General features: G+C 43.7%; 2 protein-coding genes and 3 non-coding genes across 9 annotated transcripts; all 5 read right to left on the bottom strand.

Annotated features, from left to right (window-relative positions):
- Nucleotides 1–8,274: 8,274 nt before the first annotated feature.
- CUNH18orf32 (chromosome unknown C18orf32 homolog) lies at nt 8,275–13,793 on the bottom strand. Of its 3 annotated transcripts, none has more exons than XM_050151622.1 (4): nt 13,582–13,723; nt 10,325–10,496; nt 9,383–9,570; nt 8,275–8,885 (listed from the first exon to the last, which is right to left on the bottom strand). In XM_050151622.1, the coding sequence occupies exons 3-4, from the start codon at nt 9,545–9,547 to the stop codon at nt 8,820–8,822; spliced, it is 231 nt and encodes a 76-aa protein (XP_050007579.1). In that variant the 5' UTR covers nt 9,548–9,570; nt 10,325–10,496; nt 13,582–13,723; the 3' UTR covers nt 8,275–8,819. The 3 variants fall into 3 exon arrangements, with proteins under 3 accessions (XP_050007579.1, XP_050007578.1, XP_050007580.1); XM_050151621.1 differs by having other exon boundaries at nt 10,325–10,492; XM_050151623.1 differs by lacking the exon at nt 10,325–10,496 and having other exon boundaries at nt 13,582–13,793.
- A 1,961-nt stretch (nt 13,794–15,754) lies between these two features.
- Rpl17 (ribosomal protein L17) lies at nt 15,755–18,279 on the bottom strand. 3 transcript variants are annotated; one of them, XM_050151619.1, is made up of 7 exons: nt 18,264–18,279; nt 17,866–17,918; nt 17,740–17,780; nt 17,304–17,438; nt 16,994–17,092; nt 16,295–16,486; nt 15,755–15,839 (listed from the first exon to the last, which is right to left on the bottom strand). In XM_050151619.1, the coding sequence occupies exons 2-7, from the start codon at nt 17,903–17,905 to the stop codon at nt 15,792–15,794; spliced, it is 555 nt and encodes a 184-aa protein (XP_050007576.1). In that variant the 5' UTR covers nt 17,906–17,918; nt 18,264–18,279; the 3' UTR covers nt 15,755–15,791. The 3 variants fall into 3 exon arrangements, with proteins under 3 accessions (XP_050007576.1, XP_050007575.1, XP_050007577.1); XM_050151618.1 differs by lacking the exon at nt 18,264–18,279 and having other exon boundaries at nt 17,866–18,155; XM_050151620.1 differs by lacking the exons at nt 17,740–17,780; nt 18,264–18,279 and having other exon boundaries at nt 17,866–18,147.
- Nucleotides 17,177–17,241, bottom strand: LOC126507387 (small nucleolar RNA SNORD58). The gene has a single exon (XR_007593511.1). It is a non-coding gene; the product is annotated as a small nucleolar RNA SNORD58 (small nucleolar RNA).
- Nucleotides 17,611–17,675, bottom strand: LOC126507386 (small nucleolar RNA SNORD58). The gene has a single exon (XR_007593510.1). It is a non-coding gene; the product is annotated as a small nucleolar RNA SNORD58 (small nucleolar RNA).
- On the bottom strand, nt 17,991–18,056 carry LOC126507388 (small nucleolar RNA SNORD58). Its single transcript, XR_007593512.1, has one exon. It is a non-coding gene; the product is annotated as a small nucleolar RNA SNORD58 (small nucleolar RNA).
- Nucleotides 18,280–22,671: the final 4,392 nt, after the last annotated feature.

The following is a 22,671-nucleotide window of genomic DNA, read 5'->3' as shown; positions in this document are numbered from 1 at the left end:
CAAATTAACACCCTTGAGTATTAACCTATCCTCATCTAAATTACGTACGTAATTGTAGCCATTGCAGTGATAACCATTCACATTATGGACTGTTTCCTATGTGCTATTCACTGATATTTTATTTTTCTACGTAACCCTACGAAACAGCTATCACTATTACTTCCATTATATAATCGCCATGTGCCAGCATTCTCTGTAAAGTGCTGTACAAATATTAGACTTTACTTTTACATTATTTATTTACTGGGAGGGGCAAGTGCATGCCATGGCACAAGTGTGCAGAATGGAGGACAGCTTACGGGAGCTGATTTTCTCCTACACACAGGCTCCTCGGATGGATTCAGGCGACCGGGATTGGCAGCGAGCACCTTCTCCCACTGAGCCACTTTGCCAGCCTACACATTCTTTTACAATATTACTTGCCAGTAAGTTCACTGAGCTTGCAGAAGAACAGCAAAGCATGTGCCTGGGGATCTAGCTAATAGGGGAAGGCGCACTTGCCCACACGTAAAGAATGGCGTAGATGTCTACTTATTTGAAAGCACGTTTGTGAAGATAGACAAGTGAGTCACACCTGTAATCCTAGCAGCTGGGAAGTGAGTCAAGAGGATCAAGGTCGTCCTTGGCTATTCAGTAAGTTCAAGACCAGCCTGGGCTACTTAAGTCCTCTCTTTTGTTTATTTTGTTTTTTGAGTCAGGGTTTCTCGAACTAGAGAAGCCCTGGAACTAGCTCTGTAGAACAGGCTGGCCTTGAACTCGAAAAGATCCACCTGCTTCTGCCTCCCAAGTGCTGGAATTAAAAGAAGGTCCCTCCACTGTCTGACTGAACTTGTCTTATAAATATCAAAGATAGGGCTGGGGACACGGCTAGGTGGATAAGGTGCTAGATCATGTGACGAACTCGGTAGGAATCCCCAGAACTCATGTAAAGCTGTGTGCAGTAATCCCAACTCTCCTAGCGTGATCTGGAGGACGGAGATATAGGATCCACAGAAGCACCTGGACTAGCTAACGTGAAACACACAGTGGCAAACAAGAGACCCTGTCTCAAACAAGACGCAAGGCAAAGACTCCAAGGTTGTCCTCTGCTCTCTACGTGTTGACAAAGTACCTTGTCCTGAGTGCTGCCATTTTGACTTCAGACTCCATTTTACCTGTAGGGTGAAACAAAGTTCAAGTTGCCAGGCCCTGAGGGCAGCTGGAGACTTTCTGATTGTTAACCTCCTTAAATAATAGAAATAGTCTGTAATGCATCTTTTAGTTCTCTAAAAAGCATATGAATCTGATTGGTTGGCCTGAAAAGCTTACATTTTGTGTGGGTTGAAAATGATGGAACACATAGGGAAGACCCCTAATCTTTGAATACTGGTTGGTGGAAAAATTGTAATTGTAACTTGGCACAGGTATTTGTGGGTTTTGTGCTTAAATACTTTTTTAAATGGATGTTCTGGGACTCAGTCAGTTCAAGTCTATACTGTGATCCCTGATCGATCAGTTTCTGTAGTGCTGCCTGGTAATAAATCTTTCTTTTTTTAAAATTTATTTATTTATTTATTATGTATACAATATTCTTTCTACGTGTATGCCTGCAGGCCAGAAGAGGGCACCAGACCTCATTACAGATGGTTGTGAGCTACCATGTGGTTGCTGGGAATTGAACTCAGGACCTTTGGAAGAGCAGGCAATGCTCTTAACCGCTGAGCCATCTCTCCAGCCCCTAATAAATCTTTCTTGAAGGAACTTTTGTGTCTGGTCAGGTTGATTTGGAGTCTTGGACCCACAACATACACACCATACCATGCACTTACCTGCATTCACAAACACAAACGTATGCTCACACATCATATACTCAAACACAAAGAGCACACACAGAGAGGGAAGAAGGGCGTATAAAAAGAAAAATAAGCTGGGCATGGTGGTACATGTCTTTAATCCTAGCACTCAGGAGGCAGAGACAGGAGGATCTCTGAGTTCGAGATCAGCCTGCTCTACAAAGTGAGATCCAGGCCACCCAGGACTGTTAAACTGTTTAAAAACAAACAAACAGAAAAAAAAGGAAAAAAGTCAGGATATGGTGGCTCATATCTAATTCCCTATTCAGCCAAAAAGCAAAGAGAGGAGGTGCCAATATGCTATTTGTTTTCTCCTTTTCCTCTTTTATACTGTATGCCCAGCTGGACGGTGGTGGTGCGCATCTTTAATGTCAGAACATGGAAGATAGAGGCAGGCAGAGCTCTGAATCTGAGCCAGCCTGGTCTACAGATCAAGTTCCAGGACAGTCAGAGCTACAGAGAGAAACTTTCTCAGGGAAAAAAAAATTAATCCTTCGATCCATGGAATGGAGCCACCCACATTCAGACCAAGAATTCAGCTAATCCTCTCCAGTTAATCCAGGGCAGTTAATCCTCTCCTAAAACACTTCAACAGACACACAGGGCTATGCCTCAATCTTCTAGGTAATTCTAAATCAAGCCAAATGCACAAAGATAACATACAATCAAGAATTGTTGGCACTGTGCTCTAGACTTGGTCCTGACCTTGCGATGCTTAAGGACTCCTGGAGCTGTAGGTTTTACACACATTCAAGATGTGCTCAATTACCTTGAAGGAAAACAACAGTTGGCATAGTTCAGTTCCAGCCCCAAAGGAATGGCTTTTGAGCAAATAGATTTTGAAAATTAGCTCGTTGAGATTAGCAGATTCAAATCTTCACCAACATCTTCCTAATGGAACTTGCATCAGCAGATATAAAGGTACATTCCCACCGGTATTAAAACAAAACTCCTCTGAGCCAACGCTAGGTTATTCCATTGCAACCATTTAGGAATACTTCCCAGTCATCAAATTACCTTGGCTTTGAACTCATGGAACTGTCTGCTGCATCCACCTAGTTGATATTGTGCTATGATTTTTGTGAGTGTTCATTCTATTTTCCCCTGTGTTAAAACGTCTAACTTTACCAGATCATACCAGAGAATTTATTTTGTATGATGTTTTTTTTTACATTTATTGAGGTTTAATATGTGATTTGAGTCTTGTATATTGGACAGAGAATGCATTTAAAGAAAAGACCAGTCTCTTTGTTGTGTCTGTTATAGTTAGGTAACTCACTACGTTGCTCAAGTCTTCTGTGCCCTATCTGATTGTTCTATCTATGATAGATGGGTTTTGTTGGTTGGTTGGTTGGTTGGTTGGTTGGTTGGTTGGTTGGTTGGTTGATTAGTTGGTTGGTGGTGCTGGAGACCAAATTCAGTATACACTGGGCAAGCACTCCACTATTGAGCTGCACCTAAACAGAGTACCAGTACCAGGATCTCTAGCTATTGTTGCAGGAACATTTATCTGTATTCCAATTCTTTCAGTATTTGTTTTAGATACATTGATGGTTTATTATTAGATATAGTCATGTATTTTTTTGTGATAACCACTGATCTTCAAGATAAACGTTTTCAAAAAAAAAAAAAAAGCCAGGTGGTGGTGGCGAATGCCTTTAATCCCAGCACTTGGGAGGCAGAGGCAGGCGGATCTCTGTGAGTTCGAGACCAGCCTGGTCTACAAGAGCTAGTTCCAGGACAGGCTCCAAAACCACAGAGAAACCCTGTCTCAGAAAACAAAACAAAACAAAACAAAACAAAAAACAAGATAAACGTTTTCTTTAAGAGGCAAAGGTAGCAGAATTGAAAGCTCAAAGCCAGCCATGGCTAGTGGCAAACACCCATAACCCCAGCACTTGGGAGTTGGAGGAAAGAGAGTTAGGTGTTGAAAGTCATTTTCAGCTAGCTACAAAGTCAGTTTAGGTGACTTAAGACCCTGTCTCTTAACTAACCAGATGTGGTGGAACAAGTCTTTAATCCCAGCACCCAGAAGGCAGAGGGATCTCTGAGTTCAAGGCCAGCCAAATCTACAAACAGCCAGGGCTATACAAAGAGAAGACCTTCTCAACAAAAGAAAACAAACAAAAACAAAACCCAACCACAAGTCCTGAAAGAGTTGCTTATTCTCGTGTGCCTTGTAAACATGTCACCTGCTCAAAAGTTAGTGCCTTCTAATTTTCTACTGTGCAAGCAACATGGAGATTGTCCCCAGCTGTCCTCCTGTTCTTTCCTGTTTCACAATACTCTGTGAAAACAACTTAGAGGAAATCTGGAATGCTCAAAGGCAGTGGCAGTTGGGTCTGATGAAACACATCTATAGCCCTAGCTTGGCCAGAATGTGCAGTGTCCTAGGTGCAATCCTGAGGGCTGCAGAAACAAAAACAAACAACTACAAGCCGGGCATCATTTTAGAACGTCCAGCTGGTGGGCTAGAGAGATGGAATCAAAGGTCAAGAGCACCCCCATACATGGCAACTCACAACTGTCTGTAACTCCAGTTCTAGGAATCTGACACCCTCACACCAAATGCACATAAAATTAAATGTCAAGCTGTATTGACTCATATAATAGCCATGATCATGAGGACAGTTCAAAATATGTTACGGTTTCAATGTATATGTCTCTCCAAAATTTGCCCATTAGAACTTAAATCTCAGGGTGATGGTGTTTAGAGAGGAAGCCTTCCAGAGATAACAGTCGGTCACTAACTTTTTACAAACAAATCATCTTGGTAAAGATTTGAAAAACTAGAATTGTGTTTGGCGTGGAGTGAGCAGCTATTTGGGACTTCGAGCCAAAGTAAAGATTTATTTTAATTGCATTAGATCATGCTTTATTGTAAAGTTCAACTTTAATTTTATTTTATTTTATGTGTATGGTTGTTTTGCCTGCATGTATATCTGTGCGCCACTTGTATATCTGGTGCTCAAGACCAGAAAAGGGTATCAGATCCCCTAGAACTGGAATTATACGTGATTATAGGCCACCATATAGATTCTAGGAATTGAACCTAGGTCTCTAGAAGAGTAGTCAATGCTCTTAAGTGCTGAGACATCTCTCCACTCATTATTAATTAGGATTTAATTACTCAATAATGATGATGCCAATGTTATTCAGCAAAATAAATGTCCCAGAAGGCAGCAACATAAACTACAGGCTATCTGTTATTCAGATGCTAAATTGATGGTTGATGTGGGAGTGTCATATATCAATCTGTTGATTTCATTGGTTAATTAAATAAATAAACTGCTTGCCCTGATAGGTAAAAACATAGGTGGGAGGAGTAAACAGGAGGAAGAGGAAGTGAGCTCAGACCCCCACAGCTCTGCTCTCTGGAGCAGAGACACCAGGCACCGCTCTCCCAGGCAACTCCAACCCAGGATGGACGTAGGCTAGAATCTTCCTGGTAAGCGCACCTTGGGGTGCTTACACACATTATTAGAAATGGGCTAAATTAATATGTGAGAATTAGCCTAGAAGAGGCTAGATATAATGGGCAAGCAGTGTTTAAAAGAATACAATTTGTGTGTTGTTATTTCGGGCATGAGCTAGCAGGCGGCCTGGGTGCTGGGGACGCAGCCCAGCCGCTCCTGTTTCAACAGATGGTAGTTGTTTTTTTTTTTTTTTAGATTTATGTGTACAAGTGCTTTGCTTACATGTATGTATGTATGTGTACCACATGCATCCCTGGTGTCAAAGGGATCAGAAGAGGGCAGCAGGTCCAGTTGAACTGGACTTACTGATGGTCGTGAGCCACCATGTGGGTGCTGGGAACAAAACTTAGGCCTTCTGCAAAAGCAGCAACTGTTTTTTGTTTTTTTTTTTTTTTAAGATTTTTATTTTTTTATGTGCATTGGTGTTTTGCCTGCATGTAAGTCTGTGTGAAGATGCCAGATCATCTAGAACTGGAATTACACAGGTGTGAGTTACCATGGCTGGGAATTGAACCTAAGTCCTCTGGAAGAACAGCCAGTGCTCCCAACCGATGAGCCATCTCTCTAGCCCCACAAGTGTTCTTAACCGCTGAGTCCCGATGGTATTGTTTTCATGAACGGTTCCATAACCAAGGGCTGGGAGCCGGCTCATGGAATTCAGCTTTCTTGGGCAGACAAGCAAATGAAGGAGCAGAGATCTGGAGGGCAGATAGAACGCATCCAGCAAGCCCACCAATACTTTCAAGAGTAGTTTATTGAAGTGCATTGGAAATCAGGTGTCATGGTGTAGGCCTTTTAATTTCAGTACTCAGGAGAATGAAGCATGCGAATCAGTGAGATACCAGCCTGGTCCATATAACAAGTTCCAGGCCAGCCAGACCTACAGAGACTCCATCTCAAAAAAAAAGAAAGACATTGGAAGTTGGAAACTAGTGAAGCATAAGTGTAGTAGAACATGTACTCAGCATGCTTATGCCTAAGGTCCAGGGTTTAGTCTCTAGCATCAACCCCTCCCCCCAGAAAACATTGGGAGAATATATAAAAGTATAAAACAGCTAGAAGCTGGAGAGATGGCTTAGTGGCTAAGTATTCCTCTTCCAGAGGACCCAGGTTAAATTCTCAACATCCACATGTCAGCTCACAACTGTAACTCCAGAACTAGGGTATCCATCACTTTCTTCTGGGTTCTTCTGACACCAAGATATACAGGTAGACAAAACACCCACTCACATAGAATAAAGACACTCAGATCTAAATTTTATAACTAAAAAATTAGCAGTGATAGTATTTGGGTTCAATTCCTAGCACCCACATGGTGACTCACAAACATCCATAGGCACATAGAAAGTGCACATGCGAGTACACAGGAAAAACACACACATAAAAATAACTGGGGCTGGAGAGATGGCTCAGAGGTTAAGAGATCTGACTGCTGTTCAATTCTGGGTTCAATTCTCAACAACCACATGATGGCTCACACCCATCTATGATGAGATCTGGTGCTCAGAACACTATATACATAATAAATAAATTTAAAAAAATTATTCTACTTCAAGGTTTTGTGAGCTGGCCATGATGGCACACACAAGTAATAGCGTAATAGCGGCATCTGTGTTGCAGAAGGCACAGACATTCAAGGTCATCTTTGACTACAGAGGTCAACTTGAACTGACTGAGACTTCAAAAGAAATTAACTTACTCGGGAGGCAGAGGCAGGCGGATCTGTGAGTTCGAGACCAGCCTGGTCTACAAGAGCTAGTTCCAGGACAGGCTCCAAAGCCACAGAGAAACCCTGTCTCGAAAAACCAAAAAAAAAAAAAAAAAAAAAAAAGAAATTAACTTAAAAATGATGTGCAGCATGACTATTGTGCTAGATATTTGTAAAAAGAAAAAAAGATGTGCAGGATGGGTGTGGTGGCGCATGGCAGACACCTTTAATCCTAGGACTTGGGAGGCAGAGGCAGGATCTCTGTGAGTTTGAGACCAGCCTGATCTACATACTGAGCTCCAGGGCAGCACAGATACACTACAGATAAAGACCTTGCTTCAAAGCACCCCCCCTCCCCACAAAAAACTCTGATGTATAATAAAAACCATGATGTACACACTCAACACAAGCATTTTAAGCTAGGAATGGTGGTTGATGCCTGCACTTGAAGCACTTAGGATCCTGACTCCCAGATCAAAGAGCTGGGACAAATCTCCAAAGAACAAAGGAGGGTGGGGAGCAGGTGTGGTAGTACAGACCTGTATCCCTAGCATTTGGGAGGTAGTGACAGGATTTCCAGAAGTTCAAGGCCATCCTCGCCTAGGCAGAGTTTGAGTGGAGGGAAGCTGTGAACTGTACCCAGGGCTCAGGTTAAACAAACACTTTGCCACTGGGCTATATCTGCAACCCTTTTCGCATTTTTTTTTAAATATTTATTTATTTATTATGTATACAGCATTCCTTCCATGTATGTCTGCAGGCCAGAAGAGGGCACCAGACCCCATTACAGATGGTTGTGAGCCACCATATGGTTGCTAGGAATTGAACTCAGGACCTTTGGAAGAACAGTCAGTGCTCTTAACCTCTGAGCCATCTCTCCAGCCCCCCCTTTTCGCATTTTTTAATTGGACGTGAGATCTGGCTAAGTTAGACACAAACTCATTCAGCAGCAAAGGCCAGGCTTTTGGAGTCCTCAGCCCCCTAAGTAGCTGGGATTACAGGCATCAGGCACAGGATGGGCTTTATCCTATCACCATTGATAGGATAAAGAAGCACCAGGCAAGACCCCTAGCTGCTTTGGGCAAAACCAGGCCAGTCAGGTCCTTCCTAGGTAATTCACTCACTGTAGAATGTTAACTTCTGCTTAACCACTGCTTAACCACTGTCTAGATGCCATCACAGTTCTAAGACTCGCTTTGTTTGCCCGATCTTTTAAAAACATTAGCTTCAAATATGAAAAGACAAAAAGAAGCAAAGAACAAGTTAAAATGAATGTTTAATGCACCTGCAGGACAAGAGGTACAGCAGAATCAGAATTTGTGATCGACATTGATGTTGATGTTACATTTTTCAAAGAAGTTCCCTCTAGTTCCTTCTTTTCCAGGTTCCTTAGCACAATAATGACTCTTAAGTCTCAGCTCTCCACCGTGTTCGTCAGTAATTTCATCTTTCACACCTCATTCCATCCACTGTACTGGACACTCAAGTACGAGAGCCCACAGGAACCAAAAGAATGCAAAGGCCCAAGGACTCCACGTTCTGAGTGTCTGCTCACACAAACCTTCTGTTTATTCTTATTAGTAGAAATGAAGCTACTTTAATGAACAAGAAACTCGGTGCGGTCATTAAATATGACTACTTACACTTTAAATATAAATACATGTTCTTCCTGATCAGCATCAGGCAGATAGCTAAACTGCTTATCTATACTCCTGGTCTCAGAGAAAAAAGTCAAGAGACAAAGAAGGTGCTTCATATTATCGGGTCCATTTGAAAACAGCTGAGGGCTACAGGAAAACCACACTAGTTTTTCTTCTTCTCAGAGACTTCTGTTGCTCCTTTTGTGGGTAATCCATTGATATCTGCACCCTAAAATGACAAAAAAAGAAAATAAGAATTATTAGAAGGAAAAGAAACTGATTTTAAGAGATATTCTTTGTAAAAGCAGACAATAAACTTCAGAATGAAACGATTTTGCTTTCAGAATCACGCTGGTTAATTAACACAGCTGAACAAAGCCAATTTAACAGGCACTAATGCTGAAGACAGAAGCGGTCTAAATAGTCCCTTTCAAAACAGCCTTCACACTGGGCCTGGGTACGTAGCTCAGTGGTAGAGCGCTGATCTGGCGGGTTTCAATTCCCACATCAGGTGGGGGAAAGTAAGTTCCTCAAGCAAAGCCATAGGCAAAAGGACAAACATGTTACTCAGAAGTCTGGTCTAAAATCTTCTGATTACTAAATTACTAAATAATTGAGACAAACAAATTAAAGCTACCAGTTCTAGCAGCTCAAGCTTCCAAAAGCCAAGGGTTACCCAGGTGCACCCTTCCACCCGCCTTTCCTCAGGCATTTGAAGGGTCTTACCTGGCAGTCTACTTTGCCTATATTTTTACCACTGGATTCTTGTACAGCCTTTTTAGGCCATATACGGCTGATGACGGGGGAAACCAGCGGGTAGATGTACGGCTCCAGGAACTTTTTGAAGATCCAGAGCAGAACTGGAATGACGATACAAGGAATGCACACCATTGTCCCAGGCTTGATGTCCGAAACTGCGGACAGAAGAATCAGCTCACTGTAGATTAGTGATAGAAAGGCTTTATGGAAAGTACTCTTTCTACAGAGATGGGGGCATGGGCAAAACTATATGCTGAAGGCAAAGCTTTCTAAACCCAAAGGCTGCTATCTGCCAGGTAAAGGAACAAGTGAGCAAACATGAACAGCTGAGCTGGATGCCAGCATCCAATTCCAATCATTTTGCTGCCTCAAAGATCTCACGACAAAAGGAAAGTTGGGTGGATAAAGGTGCCTGCCTCCAAGCCCGACAACAAATACCCAGAACCAAAACAGGGAAGACAGAACCAACTTCAGTTACTTTGACCTCTAACATCCACAGGCTCACCATGGCATGGGTATGCCTACATGATAAATAAAAACGCAATCAAATGACTTTTAAGCATTCTGACAGTATGTGCTATGCACTTTATGTCTACTCCTGCAAGTTGTCCCCTGACCTCAACACAGGACAGCGGAGCGGCTCCCTCTCCCATGCATACATATACAAAAAAAAGTAAGTAGTAATAAAAAAATATATATAGCCAGATATGGTTGTACCTGTCTTTAATTCCAGCATTTGATGCCTATGAGCTGGAGGCCAGCCTGATCTACCTAGAGAGTTCTAAGACAGTCATCAGGACTACATAGTAGGAGGGATTTGCTTTTGCTTGGCTTTTTTTCTAAAGGAAAACAATATTATTTATACTCAAATATGGAGTGCACTCAGTGTGAATTATATCAGGAACTAACAATGGACCAGGTAGTTGTGGCACAAGCCTTAAATCCCAGGAAGAGGTGAATGTATCTCCGTGAGTTCGAGGCCAGCTTGGTCTACAAGTTCCAGGACAGGATCCAAAGGTACAGAGCAACCGAAGCTGGGCGATGGTGGCACACGCCTTTAATCCCAGCAGAGAAATCCTGCCTTGAAAAATAAAAAATAAATAAGAAAGAGAGAGAGAATATGCCTTGATAAGATCAGGCTGTAGACAAGCCTGTAGACTTTATTAATTAGCAATTGGTGGGGGAGGGCCCAGTCCATTGTGAGTGGTGCCATCCCTGGAATGGTAGCCCTGGGTTCTATAATTTAAAGCAGGCTGGCAAGCCATGAGGAACAAGCCAGTAAGCGGCACCCCTCCATGGCCTCTGCATCAGCTCCTGCCTCTAGGATCCTGCCCTGACTTTCTTCAGTGGTGAGCAGCAGTGTGGAAGTGTAAACCCTTTCCTCCCAAGCTGCTTTGGTTATGGTGTTTCATCACAGCAATAATAACCCTAAGATAAGTATTATTATACAATTATATTGTTCATTTCTAAAAGTTAATACTTCTAATATTCTTTTTATTTTTTGGACAGAATCTCTCACCATGTAGCCCTAGCTGGCTAGAACTCTACTTTCAGGCCTTCCTCTGCCTCTCCAGTTCAGGGGTTAAAGGCATACACCAACACAGTCAGCCCTTCTTAACGTTCTTGCTAATTAAAAATCATATTGACAAATCTGATTCTGAAAATCAACTATGTCTTAAAAGAGATGACACTTGTTCTATGATATCAAAGGATCTCGTAAACTTCCAAAATAAATTAATCTCAGGACTAGGACTTCAGGATAGAAAATTATTCTAATTTTATTTGTTAATGTGACAGACACCCCGACAAAAGCAACTTAGGGAAGAAACGGTTTGTGTTACTGCAGTCCAAGTTAGTAGAGTACTGTGGGAAAGTTGAGGGGGAAACTTAAAAACATAGCATCTACAATTAAGAGCAGAGAAACAGGGCGGTGGTGGCACACACCTTTAATCCCAGCACTTGGGAGGCGGAGGGAGGCAGAGGCAGGTGATTTCTGGGAGTTCAAGGCCAGCTGGTCTACAGAGAGAGTTCCAGAACAGCTGGGGCTACACAGAGAACCCTGTAATAGCAGAGAGGAAAACACAAGGATGCTTGCTTGCTCGCTCTGCTGCTGGCTTTCTCCTCTTACCCTGTTGAGGACCCCCTGCCTAGGGAATTTTGATGCCCGCAGTGGACTAGGTCTTCCTCCACCCTTTAACGATGGAAATAATCACTAACAGACATGCTCACAGGCCAAGCAATCTGGATCATTACTCATTCAAATTCTTCTCAGGTAATTCCAGGTTCTTCCAGGTTAGTATTTAAACTAAGCAGCACAAGGACCTTATAAAGAAGTTTCAGAACAATACTCAATGACGTTAACTTTTCTGATTTTCACAATATTATCGGGGAAGTAGCACTGATTGTCGGATGACTCAGCACCAGACGCACACTTTAAAGAGCTCACACTTCAGCTAAACAGTGTTATGATTCTTTTGAATGAGATTCTGAAAAACTCTAAGTATAAATCTACATCAAGGAACAACCAGCTATTTTATAAAGGACTCAATCAATTCTAGTCCAAATAACTTAAGAATTTATCCAAGTGATCTCTAAAAATTTCAAGAACACACTCCAATTTAAAAAGACAAACAAACAAATCAGCATTAAGCTGGGGGTGTAGTTCACTTGCCTGGCTCCTGCTAGACCCACGGTTCTTAACCTATGGGTCGCGGCGGCCCTTTCACAGGTGTTGCATCTCAGATATCCTGCATATCAGATATTTACATTATGATTCCTAACAATATCAAAATTAGTTATGAAGTAGCAACAAGACAATTTTACGGTTAGGGTCACAACATGAGAACTGAATCAGGGAGGTTGAGAACCACTGTGCTCTTCCCTCTGTGCAAGCAACACTTCTACAACGGGGAGTGGGCAGAGATGATTCTTCAGCATCTTTCCAGGAATCTGAGCTGGTGTCGCACAGGTCTAGGAGTCTTTAAAGGTACCTCGGCACAGCACCGACAGACTTCCTGGGGAAGCGCCTTGACTTGCATCACTTTCTAAAAGGTGTTCCTTGGAAAAATTACGGAACCGGATTACGTCTTAATTCCCTCATGAGGAAAATGACAGCACCGGGCTAACAAGAACGCGGTATGCACTGGACAGTGACTGGAGTATAAACCAGAAACCAAACAAAGAGGCCAGCCTGTGACCCCAACTATGTGGGAGGCTCATGAAAAGAGCTGCATAAATCGGCCCGGGCTACACACCAAGTTCAAGGTGTGAACAATTTAGGAAGATCCTATCTTAAAATGGAAAACAAAAGTTTAAAGTCAGGAGCACGCACAAAAGCTGGAACCTGTGCAAAATCAGAATTCCCGCCAGGAATGGTGGCTCATGTCTTTAAACCATCCCTTGGGAGGATGAAGGGGAGATATGTATGTGAGTTTTAAGTCATCAGGACTACTTAAAACAAAATAAAAATCTTTTTTTATCTTTTCCCCAATTTAAAAAAATTATTCGAGAATTTTACAACTCCTCGTCAGGTCCCTTTCCTATCATCCAACTTTGTCATTCATATTTTTTGAGTTCTATCTGTAGCTGGTTTAAATATTCCTACACGTTATGTTCTAAATAAAACCCCAAGAAACCATGCAGTAACTACACCACACTATTACTTATTAGATAAGGTCCCAATATGTAGCCTTGGCTGGCCTTGAACTTAAAGGGATGTACCGGCCTCTGCCTCCTTTGTGTGGTGATGAAAAGTATGCAGCAACCACTCCTGACTTCCATATTATAGTTCTTACAAAACTTTTTGGAGCTCTTTAAGTACAAAGCTAAAAGTATCGTCTCTTAATCCTAGTAAGTTATTTTTTGATAGATGTTTTATTCCATACTGTAGAAACTGCGGTGTACATGTCTAGAAGACGGCATAGTAGGCTACATTTTAACTACTATCCAAGCCATCAAAGAGAGCAAAATGGAATCTTTCACTCACCTTAGTCTAAGAGGACAATGGAAGTGACAGAGGAAAGGGCTAGGGATCCACCAGAACAGCCTAAATAGAGCCGTGAAGTCGCTTCCCTTGATAGAACCGAGAGGAACAGGGGAAACCACAGACAACGATCAAAAAGTAGAGAGGGAAAGGGACCAGAGGCTCAGAGGGAAGAGGCTCTCACCGTGCGGATCCAAGGATGAGAGCCAAACCGCCAGGGAAGGAAGGAAGGGACACCGAGGTCGATGGACGAGGACCGGACCGAGACGAGAGGCGAGGCGAGGCGAGGGCAGGGTACCGGCACACCGACAGAGACCAGGCGCGAGCTCCAACCCCACCAAAATCTCACCACCACCAAAACGCCCAGGGCAATGTCCGCACTTCCGGGAGGCTAGGCTGCTAACAGCCAATAGTACGTCGGATGCGTCAGACAGGGGACGCGGAGGACGTAACAGTGACGTACACAGAGCTCGCCGCCTGTCCGGAGTCGCGCCGTACTCTGCGTCTCCGGGTTGGGAAGATTGACACTATGGCCACCTGACTTGTTTCTAACCCCGGAAAAAATCTCTCCTGGACTGCAGAGGGCTCGACAGCCATAGGAAAGGCTATATAGCACATGTTCTTGGGCTCACATTTGCTTTTTTTGGTTTTCACACATGAAATACGTATCTTGAAATCATGACTCCCATGTTCCTGTCATCCTAGACGATGAGGCTCTGTACACACCTGGCAATTTAGACCTTTACTGGAGGGGTAAACGTAGAGCACACTAAAAACTGGATTGGGTTGTTTATAGCACTCAACCCAAGCTACTGACCATTTTACATGCACTGGGACACTACCGCAGATTAGTGTTGGTATGACTGGATTTGGAACCCTCACACACTACATTGCTGGCTGAAATACTTAAGTCTCCATCAGGCAGAGAGAGGTAGGATGACCTGATTTTGAGGCCAGCCTGGTCCACAGAGCGAGATCTAGGCCAGCCAGGGTAACAGAAACCGTTTGGCAATGTCAAACACATTAAGTGAGGCTATCTTACAACTTGGGGACATACCCAAGAGAAAAACCAAACCGTGCACATAAGAGGTTTGCAGGAAACACCACTGTTGCCAGAAAACAAGCTGGTCAACAAAATAAAACGTATTTCATGTGCTGCATCACAGAAAACTATGTAAGCCCTGGGTATTAACTCAGGTGGGTCAGGCTTGGTAGCTCCACCTTAATAATCCCTCCAGCTCAGTTCTTTAGGCAAGTCACAAACCTTGAAAAAATGCTTACAAAGGGAACCACACTAAGTGGATTCTTAAAAAAATAGTGCTAAACAGGCAAAAGCATACAGGAAATAGCTGAGGGACGTAGCACTGACAGGTATCCAGTACCTTCCAACCTTCTAAGCAAATGCATACCTTGGTAGTTTGTATTCCTAACAGATTTAAGCCCTGGCTACTTGGAAGGTCAAACCTGGATACACTGAATACCCTGTAATTCCCTTTTATAAAGCTTTAGATTTATAAGTCTTCCAGGTGCTTATATTGTATGGCTTCCCAAGGAGACAGTAAGAGGGTTATCAGAGGCCCTGGAGCTTGTGTAAGAGGTCATCGGGTCCTTTGCAGAAACAAACTGCTGACCCTTCTCTCTAGCCTAAAAAAATAATTTTTTTACATGCCTGTTTGTGCTGTCCTCAGAGGCCAGTCAAGGGCATTGAAAACTACTTAATGATATGGTCCCTCCCAAATCAGTTAAGACTTTAATCATGTCTTAGATGGGCAGTACACATGTAATCTAAATATTTTCTAAAATTCACATACTTTTATAGCTAAATATTTCGGTACTGCCCCTTCTAACAACTCAACTATTCTAAGCAGAATATTATAGCTCAACTAGGATTCACTGTAAAGATGTCCTTCCCCCCCCCCCAAGGCAGATTTATCACACACCCAAGATCTTGTATAAGAGTCTTCCAATGGGGGCTGGAGAGATGGCTCAGTGGTTAAGAGCATTGCCTGCTCTTCCAAAGGTCCTGAGTTCAATTCCCGGCAACCACATGGTGGCTCACAACCATCTGTAAAGAGGTCTGGTGCCCTCTTCTGGCTGCAGACATGCACACAGACAGAATATTGTATACATAATAAATAAATATTTAAAAAAAGTCTTCCAATGGAAGCTCTCCAGTAAATGCTAAACCAAAGTAGTCATTTTCCTATGGCCCAGTTGCTTTCCAACAGTCTGTTTCATTGCTTTATCACTTTAATAATAAACCTTTCATAAGGTTCAACACACCCCTCCCAACAATATTTATCTTGCAGGATTGATTAATAGGCAATCTGTAACAATGCATATATGAACGACCAGAAGACCTTTACTTTTATCTGCATTTATTTCATGTTGAATTTATTCCCGTGCCATAAGTTTTTGTTTCTTCAGTTTCTTCTGGGATATCTGAGAAGACAATGAAAAGGATCATTTTTTTCAATTAGCATTAATTCTTAAAAGGACTTAAATTCACACCTCAGGAAAGGTAGGAAAAGCTCAACTGGTGAACATCAGAAGGCGGTTCTCAGTTTGCTTACTCCCTCTTTAAGCCCATCAGGGAAAACAAACAATTCTATGGTTGGGGGTCAGCACAACAAGACTATTGTATTGAAGAGTCACTGCATTAGGAAGGTGAAGCATTGTTAGAGGGCAACACTTAAGAGCCAAAAGTCAAATTATCTAGTTGTAAAGAGGAAGTATTGTAGTGCAATAGCTAATCAGATCTAGTGTGACTACAGGTAACTCCCAGAAAAGCCACATTAAGTGGGTAAGAGGGCTGGTCAGAATAGGCTCCTTTCATGGTTATTACAAAGGTGCCTGTCTTTTTTAGTATTACCTAAAAATAAAACTGTGTGGCTCACCTTTTTCTTCTGTGCAACCTCCTCTTCTGGCTTTGGAACAATCTGTTCCTTCTCAGTGAGGATCATCTCGATGTGGCAGGGGGAGCTCATGTATGGGTTAATCCGGCCATGAGCTCTGTAAGTTCGTCGGCGCATCTTAGGTGCTTTGTTCACCTGGATGTGCTCAATGACCAGAGAGTCCACATCTAAACCCTGGAGTGGGGGGAAGAGTGAAAAAAACCAGACTAACATCTGTTTTGAGAAAAAGCTTCCAACCTAACTGGGATGACCTTGATCATTTGCTCCCTGTTTGGAGGCCTGAGTGCAGTGTCACTGTGTTAGGTAGGCTCCTCTCAGAGCCCACTTATTATACCAAAGAGATGGCTGAAAGCAAGCGATACACCAGATAGTGTCTAGCCTTCTGTCCTCTTACAGCACAAGCTATTTTTATCTTAAAAGTTATACAGCCTCACTACAAAAATCAAGTGTTCAAATGTAAAAGTAATGGCTATACCCCACCTCTAAATAGCTGAAACACCAAACAACACCCTCACCGTGCTTCTGAGCACTCTAGAGAAATTGTCACAACAAAGGTGCAAGACAAGAGCAATGTTTACCGCCCCCTCTAAAGAAACAAAGACATGTACATCCATTCCCATTATGTCACAATTACTGAATAGGATACTGAGTAACTGCACAACACACAAAGGACACAGTTACCTTCAGTTCAGCATTGCTCTCTGCATTTTTCAGCATGTGCAGCAAAAATTCTGCACTCTTTTTGGGCCACCGACCCTGTGTCCAGCCCCACTGTTTGGCCTGAAAGAAAAAAGGCAAACAGCTTGTTATTTTCCTTGGTAAGCAAGCACTGGACCCAGTTAGGAACATCTAGCCAACACCAAGGCTGCTCAGAACATGTTTTATTTCACGGTTAATCCAAAGGTGTCCTAAGATTGTCATCACAGCAACCAGACCAATTAAGGAGACTTCAGCCCTTCCTCACCCCCCCACCATTAAATCCATTTCTCACCTGGGCGCACCTACCGACTCCACCATTGTACCGTCGGAATGGCACACACTGCTTCTTCAAAGTGACATCTTTCAGATACTTGGTGGCTTTTCGGATATGCATACCCTTGATGGCCTGGGCCGTTTCACGGGTGTTCTAATTAATACAAGCCAGAAAGTTTTGGTTAATGTCAACCCACTGAAATTTTGAGAACTGGGGGACGAAACCACAGTAAATCACCTAAGCTCCATTACCCCACAATTAGTCCTATATCCCACAGTATTTCCTCAAGCATTCACACTCCAATGACCAACTCATAACAAAGGAGGCTGCTCAGAATGTGTTTGTTTTCATGGTAAATCCAAAGGTGTCCTAAGAACGTCATCACCGCAGCGACCTTGTAAAGACACGCAGGAGCAAATCACAATTCTGTATCAGGACCATGGGGTTTCCTTACCTTAAAGTGAACCCGAAGGTTTGATCCTCTCGATTTGCATGCTACAAAAAAAAAGGAAAAAGTCCATCTCTGCTGCATTAGGCACACACAACAAAAACCAATCGACAGAGTCGTGTCGGAACTTACATTTTGTAGGGTTTTCTGGGTCAAGAGAGTAGCGAACCATCTTCACGGGTCACCTGGGAACAGAACGTTACCATCAGCCAGTAACCAACACGTCTAAACCCTGAGTCGATAGATAACTGCCACCGGCTGCTCAGAGGAGAGTTATTTTCACGGTCAATCCAAAGGTGTCCTAAGAAACGACATCATCGCAGCCATCTTCTCCGTGCCGGTTTAACGCAGACCTACCCGCCGGCCGCTTTAATAAAACTGGCGGCCCGAGGCCGTGCACCATCACCCGCAGACCGTCTCCCCCATCGCCGCGACCTCCCCACGCACCCACGCCACGAGCCGCCCAGGGTGCAGCCCTGAGCTCAGATGAATGTGGCTCCCACCCGGCGCCCTCCTCGGACGGCACTCACCGCGGGCCCGGCCTCGGGCGCCCTGCTCGGCTCACCCCGTGCTTCCGCCGGCCGCGCCGCCCTCACCCCACGCCCGCCCCGCGGCCTGCCGAAGCCCGGGCCCGACGCGCCGCCGAGCCCCTCCGCGCGGAGCGCGGCCGCCTGTGGCGAGGACCCATGGTCCTGGGGAGCTCGGAGCCCCGGGGCCGCGATGCTGGCTCCCCCGACACCACGACGGCGGCGATGGCGGAGGATTCGCCCGAGAGCCCGACGCCGAGTAACGCTCACCTCTGGCCGCTTACAGGAAGAGGAAGTACAAGGGCTACTGGGAGAATTCATGAGACCTCGACCTCTCGCGATACTTCCGGCGCAAGCACGAGATCCGAGGAGAGGGCGGGCTGAGAAGAAAGGGAATGTGTGATGTTTTGGGGATGTCAGAAAAGAAATGCAACTTTAGAGACAGTCTCAAAATTCTCCCTTTTTAAAAAAAATTTCAAAAACAATATTTATGGCTTTTACGTATCAGTGAATAAAAACAGTCCTGAAGGGGCTGGAGAGATGACTCAGAGGTTAAGAGCCCTGGCTCCTCTTTCATTGGATCCGGGTTCAATTCCCAGCACCCACATGGCAGCTCACAACTGTCTGTAACTCCAGTCCCAAGGAATCTGACACCTTTACACCAACTCACATGAAATAAAGTTAAATAAATTATTTTAAAAAAAAAAAAACAGTCCTGAAGCATAGGACACAAATTACTGGGAATGAACTAGAAATCTAGCTATTTTAATTGTCCGATTTGATTTTGTCAACATGGACCCTCTAAAAGGCTTTATAACTGGACGGTTAGAAAGACCCGAGCCAGTATGGCTAAGCTAGCTTTTAATTTCAGTACTCGGAAGGTTGAGGCAATAACCCCACCTCAGCCAAGGCTCCACAGTGTCTTAAAAATGAAAAAAAAAAGTAAATAAATTAAAGACCTAATGGTGTATGTCATGATGCCTTAAACCTGTAATCCCAACGTTTGCCAGGTGGAAGCAGGGCCAGAGATGGCTCAGCACCTAATAGCACTTGTTGCTCTTCAATAGGACCAGGGTTTGGTTCGCAGCACCCACAAGGTAGCTCGCATATGTAACTCCAGGTCCAAGGAATTAGATGCATGTTCTGAAAATAGTTTTCAGGCAAAACACTCATACGCATAAAATAAATAAATCTAAAACATTTTGTTTTTGTTTTTGTTTTTCGAGACAGGGTGTCACTGTAGCTTTGGAGCCTGTCCTGGAACTAGCTCTTGTAAAACAGGCTGGCCTTGAACTCACAGAGATCAACCTGCCTTTGCCTCCCAAGTACTGGGATTAAAAGGCATGTGCCACTACCGCCCAGCTAAAGCAAATTATTTATTTATTTATTTATTTATTTATTTATTTATTTATTTATTTACTATGCATTCAATATTCTGTCTGTGTGTATACCTGCAGGCCAGAAGAGGGCACCAGACCCCATTACAGATGGTTGTGAGCCATCATGTTGGGAATTGAACTCAGGACCTTTGGAAGAGCAGGCAATGCTCTTAACCTCTGAGCCATCTCTCCAGCCCCCGCAATTTTTTTTTAATAAAATAAAAAGAATTCAAGGCCAGCCAGCAGTTTATGAGACTCCTGTCTCCACAAACAGCTGAGAGACCAGACTTGGTGGTGTGTGAACCTGCCCTTGGGAGGCTAAGGGAGGAGGGCAGACGGGGAGGGGCATGTCTTGTCAGTGTGTCGGTCAGTCATATATTAATTATGAAGACAGGCTAACGGAAGAGTCTGGTTCAAATGATCGCTCTTCCCCAGTGTCAATTCCAGACTTCATTCACTGAAGAAAACCTGTTGGCATTTTCTTTCCCTTTCTTCCTTGTTCAAGGTCACTTCTCTGATTCTGTTGCAGCTTGGCAGCCACCACTTCCAGGCAACCCAAACTCCAAGTGACAGAGTAGAAACAATGCCCTAGGCTCACTTGGCTTCTAGATAGTTTCATTCCTGAGAGAACGTTGAGCACTGAAGACACTCCACTTGGAGCTTGTTTTCTTCTTGGTAAAACTGGCCTTTGGGCAAAGAACTATCCTCTATCCCCAACCCTTAGTACCAAAGGTTGGATATTGTTATAATTCTCATATATCACTTCCTTCACAAGCCCTTACCACAGGCTGAAAACTCCCAAGTAAATTCTTCCCTTGAGCTAGATAGACAGAGATATGAAATCACTTTCTCACTACCTTTCCGGGAGATATCTGAGGTGAATATTTAATTCACCCTTAAACAGAACCTTGGGTTGGGATGTAGTTTAATGGTAGAGTACTTGTCTAGACTCTGTCAAGACCCGAGTTTGATCCCTGAGTTTTTCAAAAATGTTTGAAGGAAAAAAAAAGTTTTACTGGGGGGAAAAGTTTTGGAGGACTGTTGGAGAGCCATAGGCGAGGAAGGAGTGATACAATTCATACTTTAAACAAAGGACCTCGACTCCGCTGTAAAGAGCAAACTGGAGGGGTAGGAGCAGACCCAAGGAGAGTGATGTTGAGGTTTTAGCAAACTCTCAGCATCACTCACACTAAGCTGGTCACCGTGGTGAACAGGAGCCCGATCACAGGACTCTTTTGGAGGTGAAGCCAATGAAACCTGTTGACCGACTGCGTACAGGAGGTGATGTAAAGATAACAATGAGAGGCGGTCCCCATGCTTCCTGACTGAATACTGAGTGGTACAAAGTGCTGAACCTAGAGGAGGAACAGGAGGGATAATGTCAAATCTGTGTGACCTTAATCACAAATCTGTCCTATCAGATGTGGTGCCCTGCACCACTCAGCACTCAGGACCTAGGTAGGGTGACCACTAGTTCCGGGCCAGTCTGGGCTTGATAAGGAGACTCCTCTCTGAAGGTTTTGTTTTCAGATTTTATCTTTTTTATAAATTTTTAAAATATTTATTTATTTACTTATTATGTATACAATATTCTGTCTGTCTGTATGCCTGAAGGCCAGAAGAGGGCACCAGACCTCATTACAGATGGTTGTGGGCCACCATATGGTTGCTGGGAATTGAACTCAGGACCTTCAGAAGAACAGGCAATGCTCTTAACCACTGAGCCATCTCTCCAGCCCCTATAACTCCATTTTTACACAGGTTTTAGGAAGTGTGATGATTTTGAAGGACACATTTTAAATTTTTATTCATCAACATTATTGTTATTATTATTTAGTTTTTGGAAACAGAGTTCCACGTAGCCAAGGTTGACATTGAACATGAGCTCCTCTTGCCTCTGTCTCTCAAGTTCTGAAATTATGGTTACACGCCACTACACCTGGCTTTAGGGGAGATTTTGTATGTTTCTTTGCTTGTTTGCTTTTGTTTTTCAAGACAGGGTTTCTTTGTTTAGTCCTTGCTGTCCTGGAACTCAATTTGTAGACCAGGCTGGCCTCGAACTTAGAGATCCACCTGCCCCGAGTACTGATATTAAAGGTGTGCACCACCACCACCTGGCTAGGGCAGATTTAAATTATATTTTCAGGGCTAGCGAGGTAGCTCAGTCAATGGTGTGCCCTCTCTGTGAACACAAGAGCTTAAGCTACATGCTCAAGCTCAGTGCTGAGAAGGCAGGGATGGAATTTAAACAAGCCAGTGGGGCTATACTACTTGGTGAGTTCCAAGCCAGAGACAATGTTTCAAACAGAAAAAGGACTGGGCAGTGGTGTCCAATGCCTTCAATCCTAGCATTCGGCACAAGAAGCAGGCAGATTTCTGTGAGTTCAAGGCCAGACTCCACAGAACGAGCTCCAGGACAGCTAGGATTGTTACACAGAACAACTAAGTCTTGAAAAACCAAAAACCAAACAAACAAACACACCTGAAAGACGAAAGGTGCTTGGGGAGTGATCCTTGAACGTGTCCTCTAGCTTCCAGACACATGTGCACCCTCACACACAGGACCACATACAGAAAATAGAAATGATTTTAAAAGTACATTTTATTAGCCAGGTACATGCCTTTAACCCTAGCAGTGGGGAGGCAGAGGCAGGTGGAACTTTGTGAGTTCAAAGCCAGCTGAGGCAACATTGTGAGAGTCTATCCAAAACAAACACAACAAAGCATAAAAGTACATATTCTTTTCTTTGTCTTGTTACTGGCTGCCTGTTGTGTGTGTGTGTGTGTGTGTGTGTGTGTGAGAGAGAGAGAGAGAGAGAGAGAGAGAGAGAGAGAGAGAGAGAGAGAGAGAGAGAGAGCGCGCGAGAAGGAGAGAGCTCCCTGGTAGGATCCTTGGGTATCTCAGCAGGTGGCTGTCCTTCCGTTGTTCTCCAGCAATCCTCTGGACCCTCAGTCTGCCTCACACAAATCTCTCCCCTCCTTGTTGGGAGGAAAAGACCTTTAGCACACTGATTGTCTCTAGTCTATATATA

Source organism: Alexandromys fortis, unplaced genomic scaffold (assembly GCF_014885135.2).
Source record: "Alexandromys fortis isolate MF-2015 unplaced genomic scaffold, M_Fortis_MF-2015_v1.1 scaffold_71, whole genome shotgun sequence".
Classification (NCBI taxonomy): Eukaryota; Metazoa; Chordata; class Mammalia; order Rodentia; family Cricetidae; genus Alexandromys; species Alexandromys fortis.
This window is presented reverse-complemented; position numbering and strand designations above follow the sequence as displayed.

Excerpts from the sequence above, each read along its gene's own strand:
- CUNH18orf32 (XM_050151623.1), bottom strand. The coding sequence starts at position 9,547 with ATGGTGTGCATTCCTTGTATCGTCATTCCAGTTCTGCTCTGGATCTTC. Across the intron at positions 8,886-9,382 it reads TAGGCAAAGTAGACTGCCAG|GGTGCAGATATCAATGGATT; the intron begins GTAAGACCCTTC and ends TTGTCATTTTAG.
- Rpl17 (XM_050151619.1), bottom strand. The coding sequence starts at position 17,905 with ATGGTTCGCTACTCTCTTGACCCAGAAAACCCTACAAAAT. Across the intron at positions 17,781-17,865 it reads CCCAGAAAACCCTACAAAAT|CATGCAAATCGAGAGGATCA; the intron begins GTAAGTTCCGAC and ends TTTTTTTTGTAG. Across the intron at positions 16,487-16,993 it reads AGAGCAATGCTGAACTGAAG|GGTTTAGATGTGGACTCTCT; the intron begins GTAACTGTGTCC and ends CCCCCACTCCAG.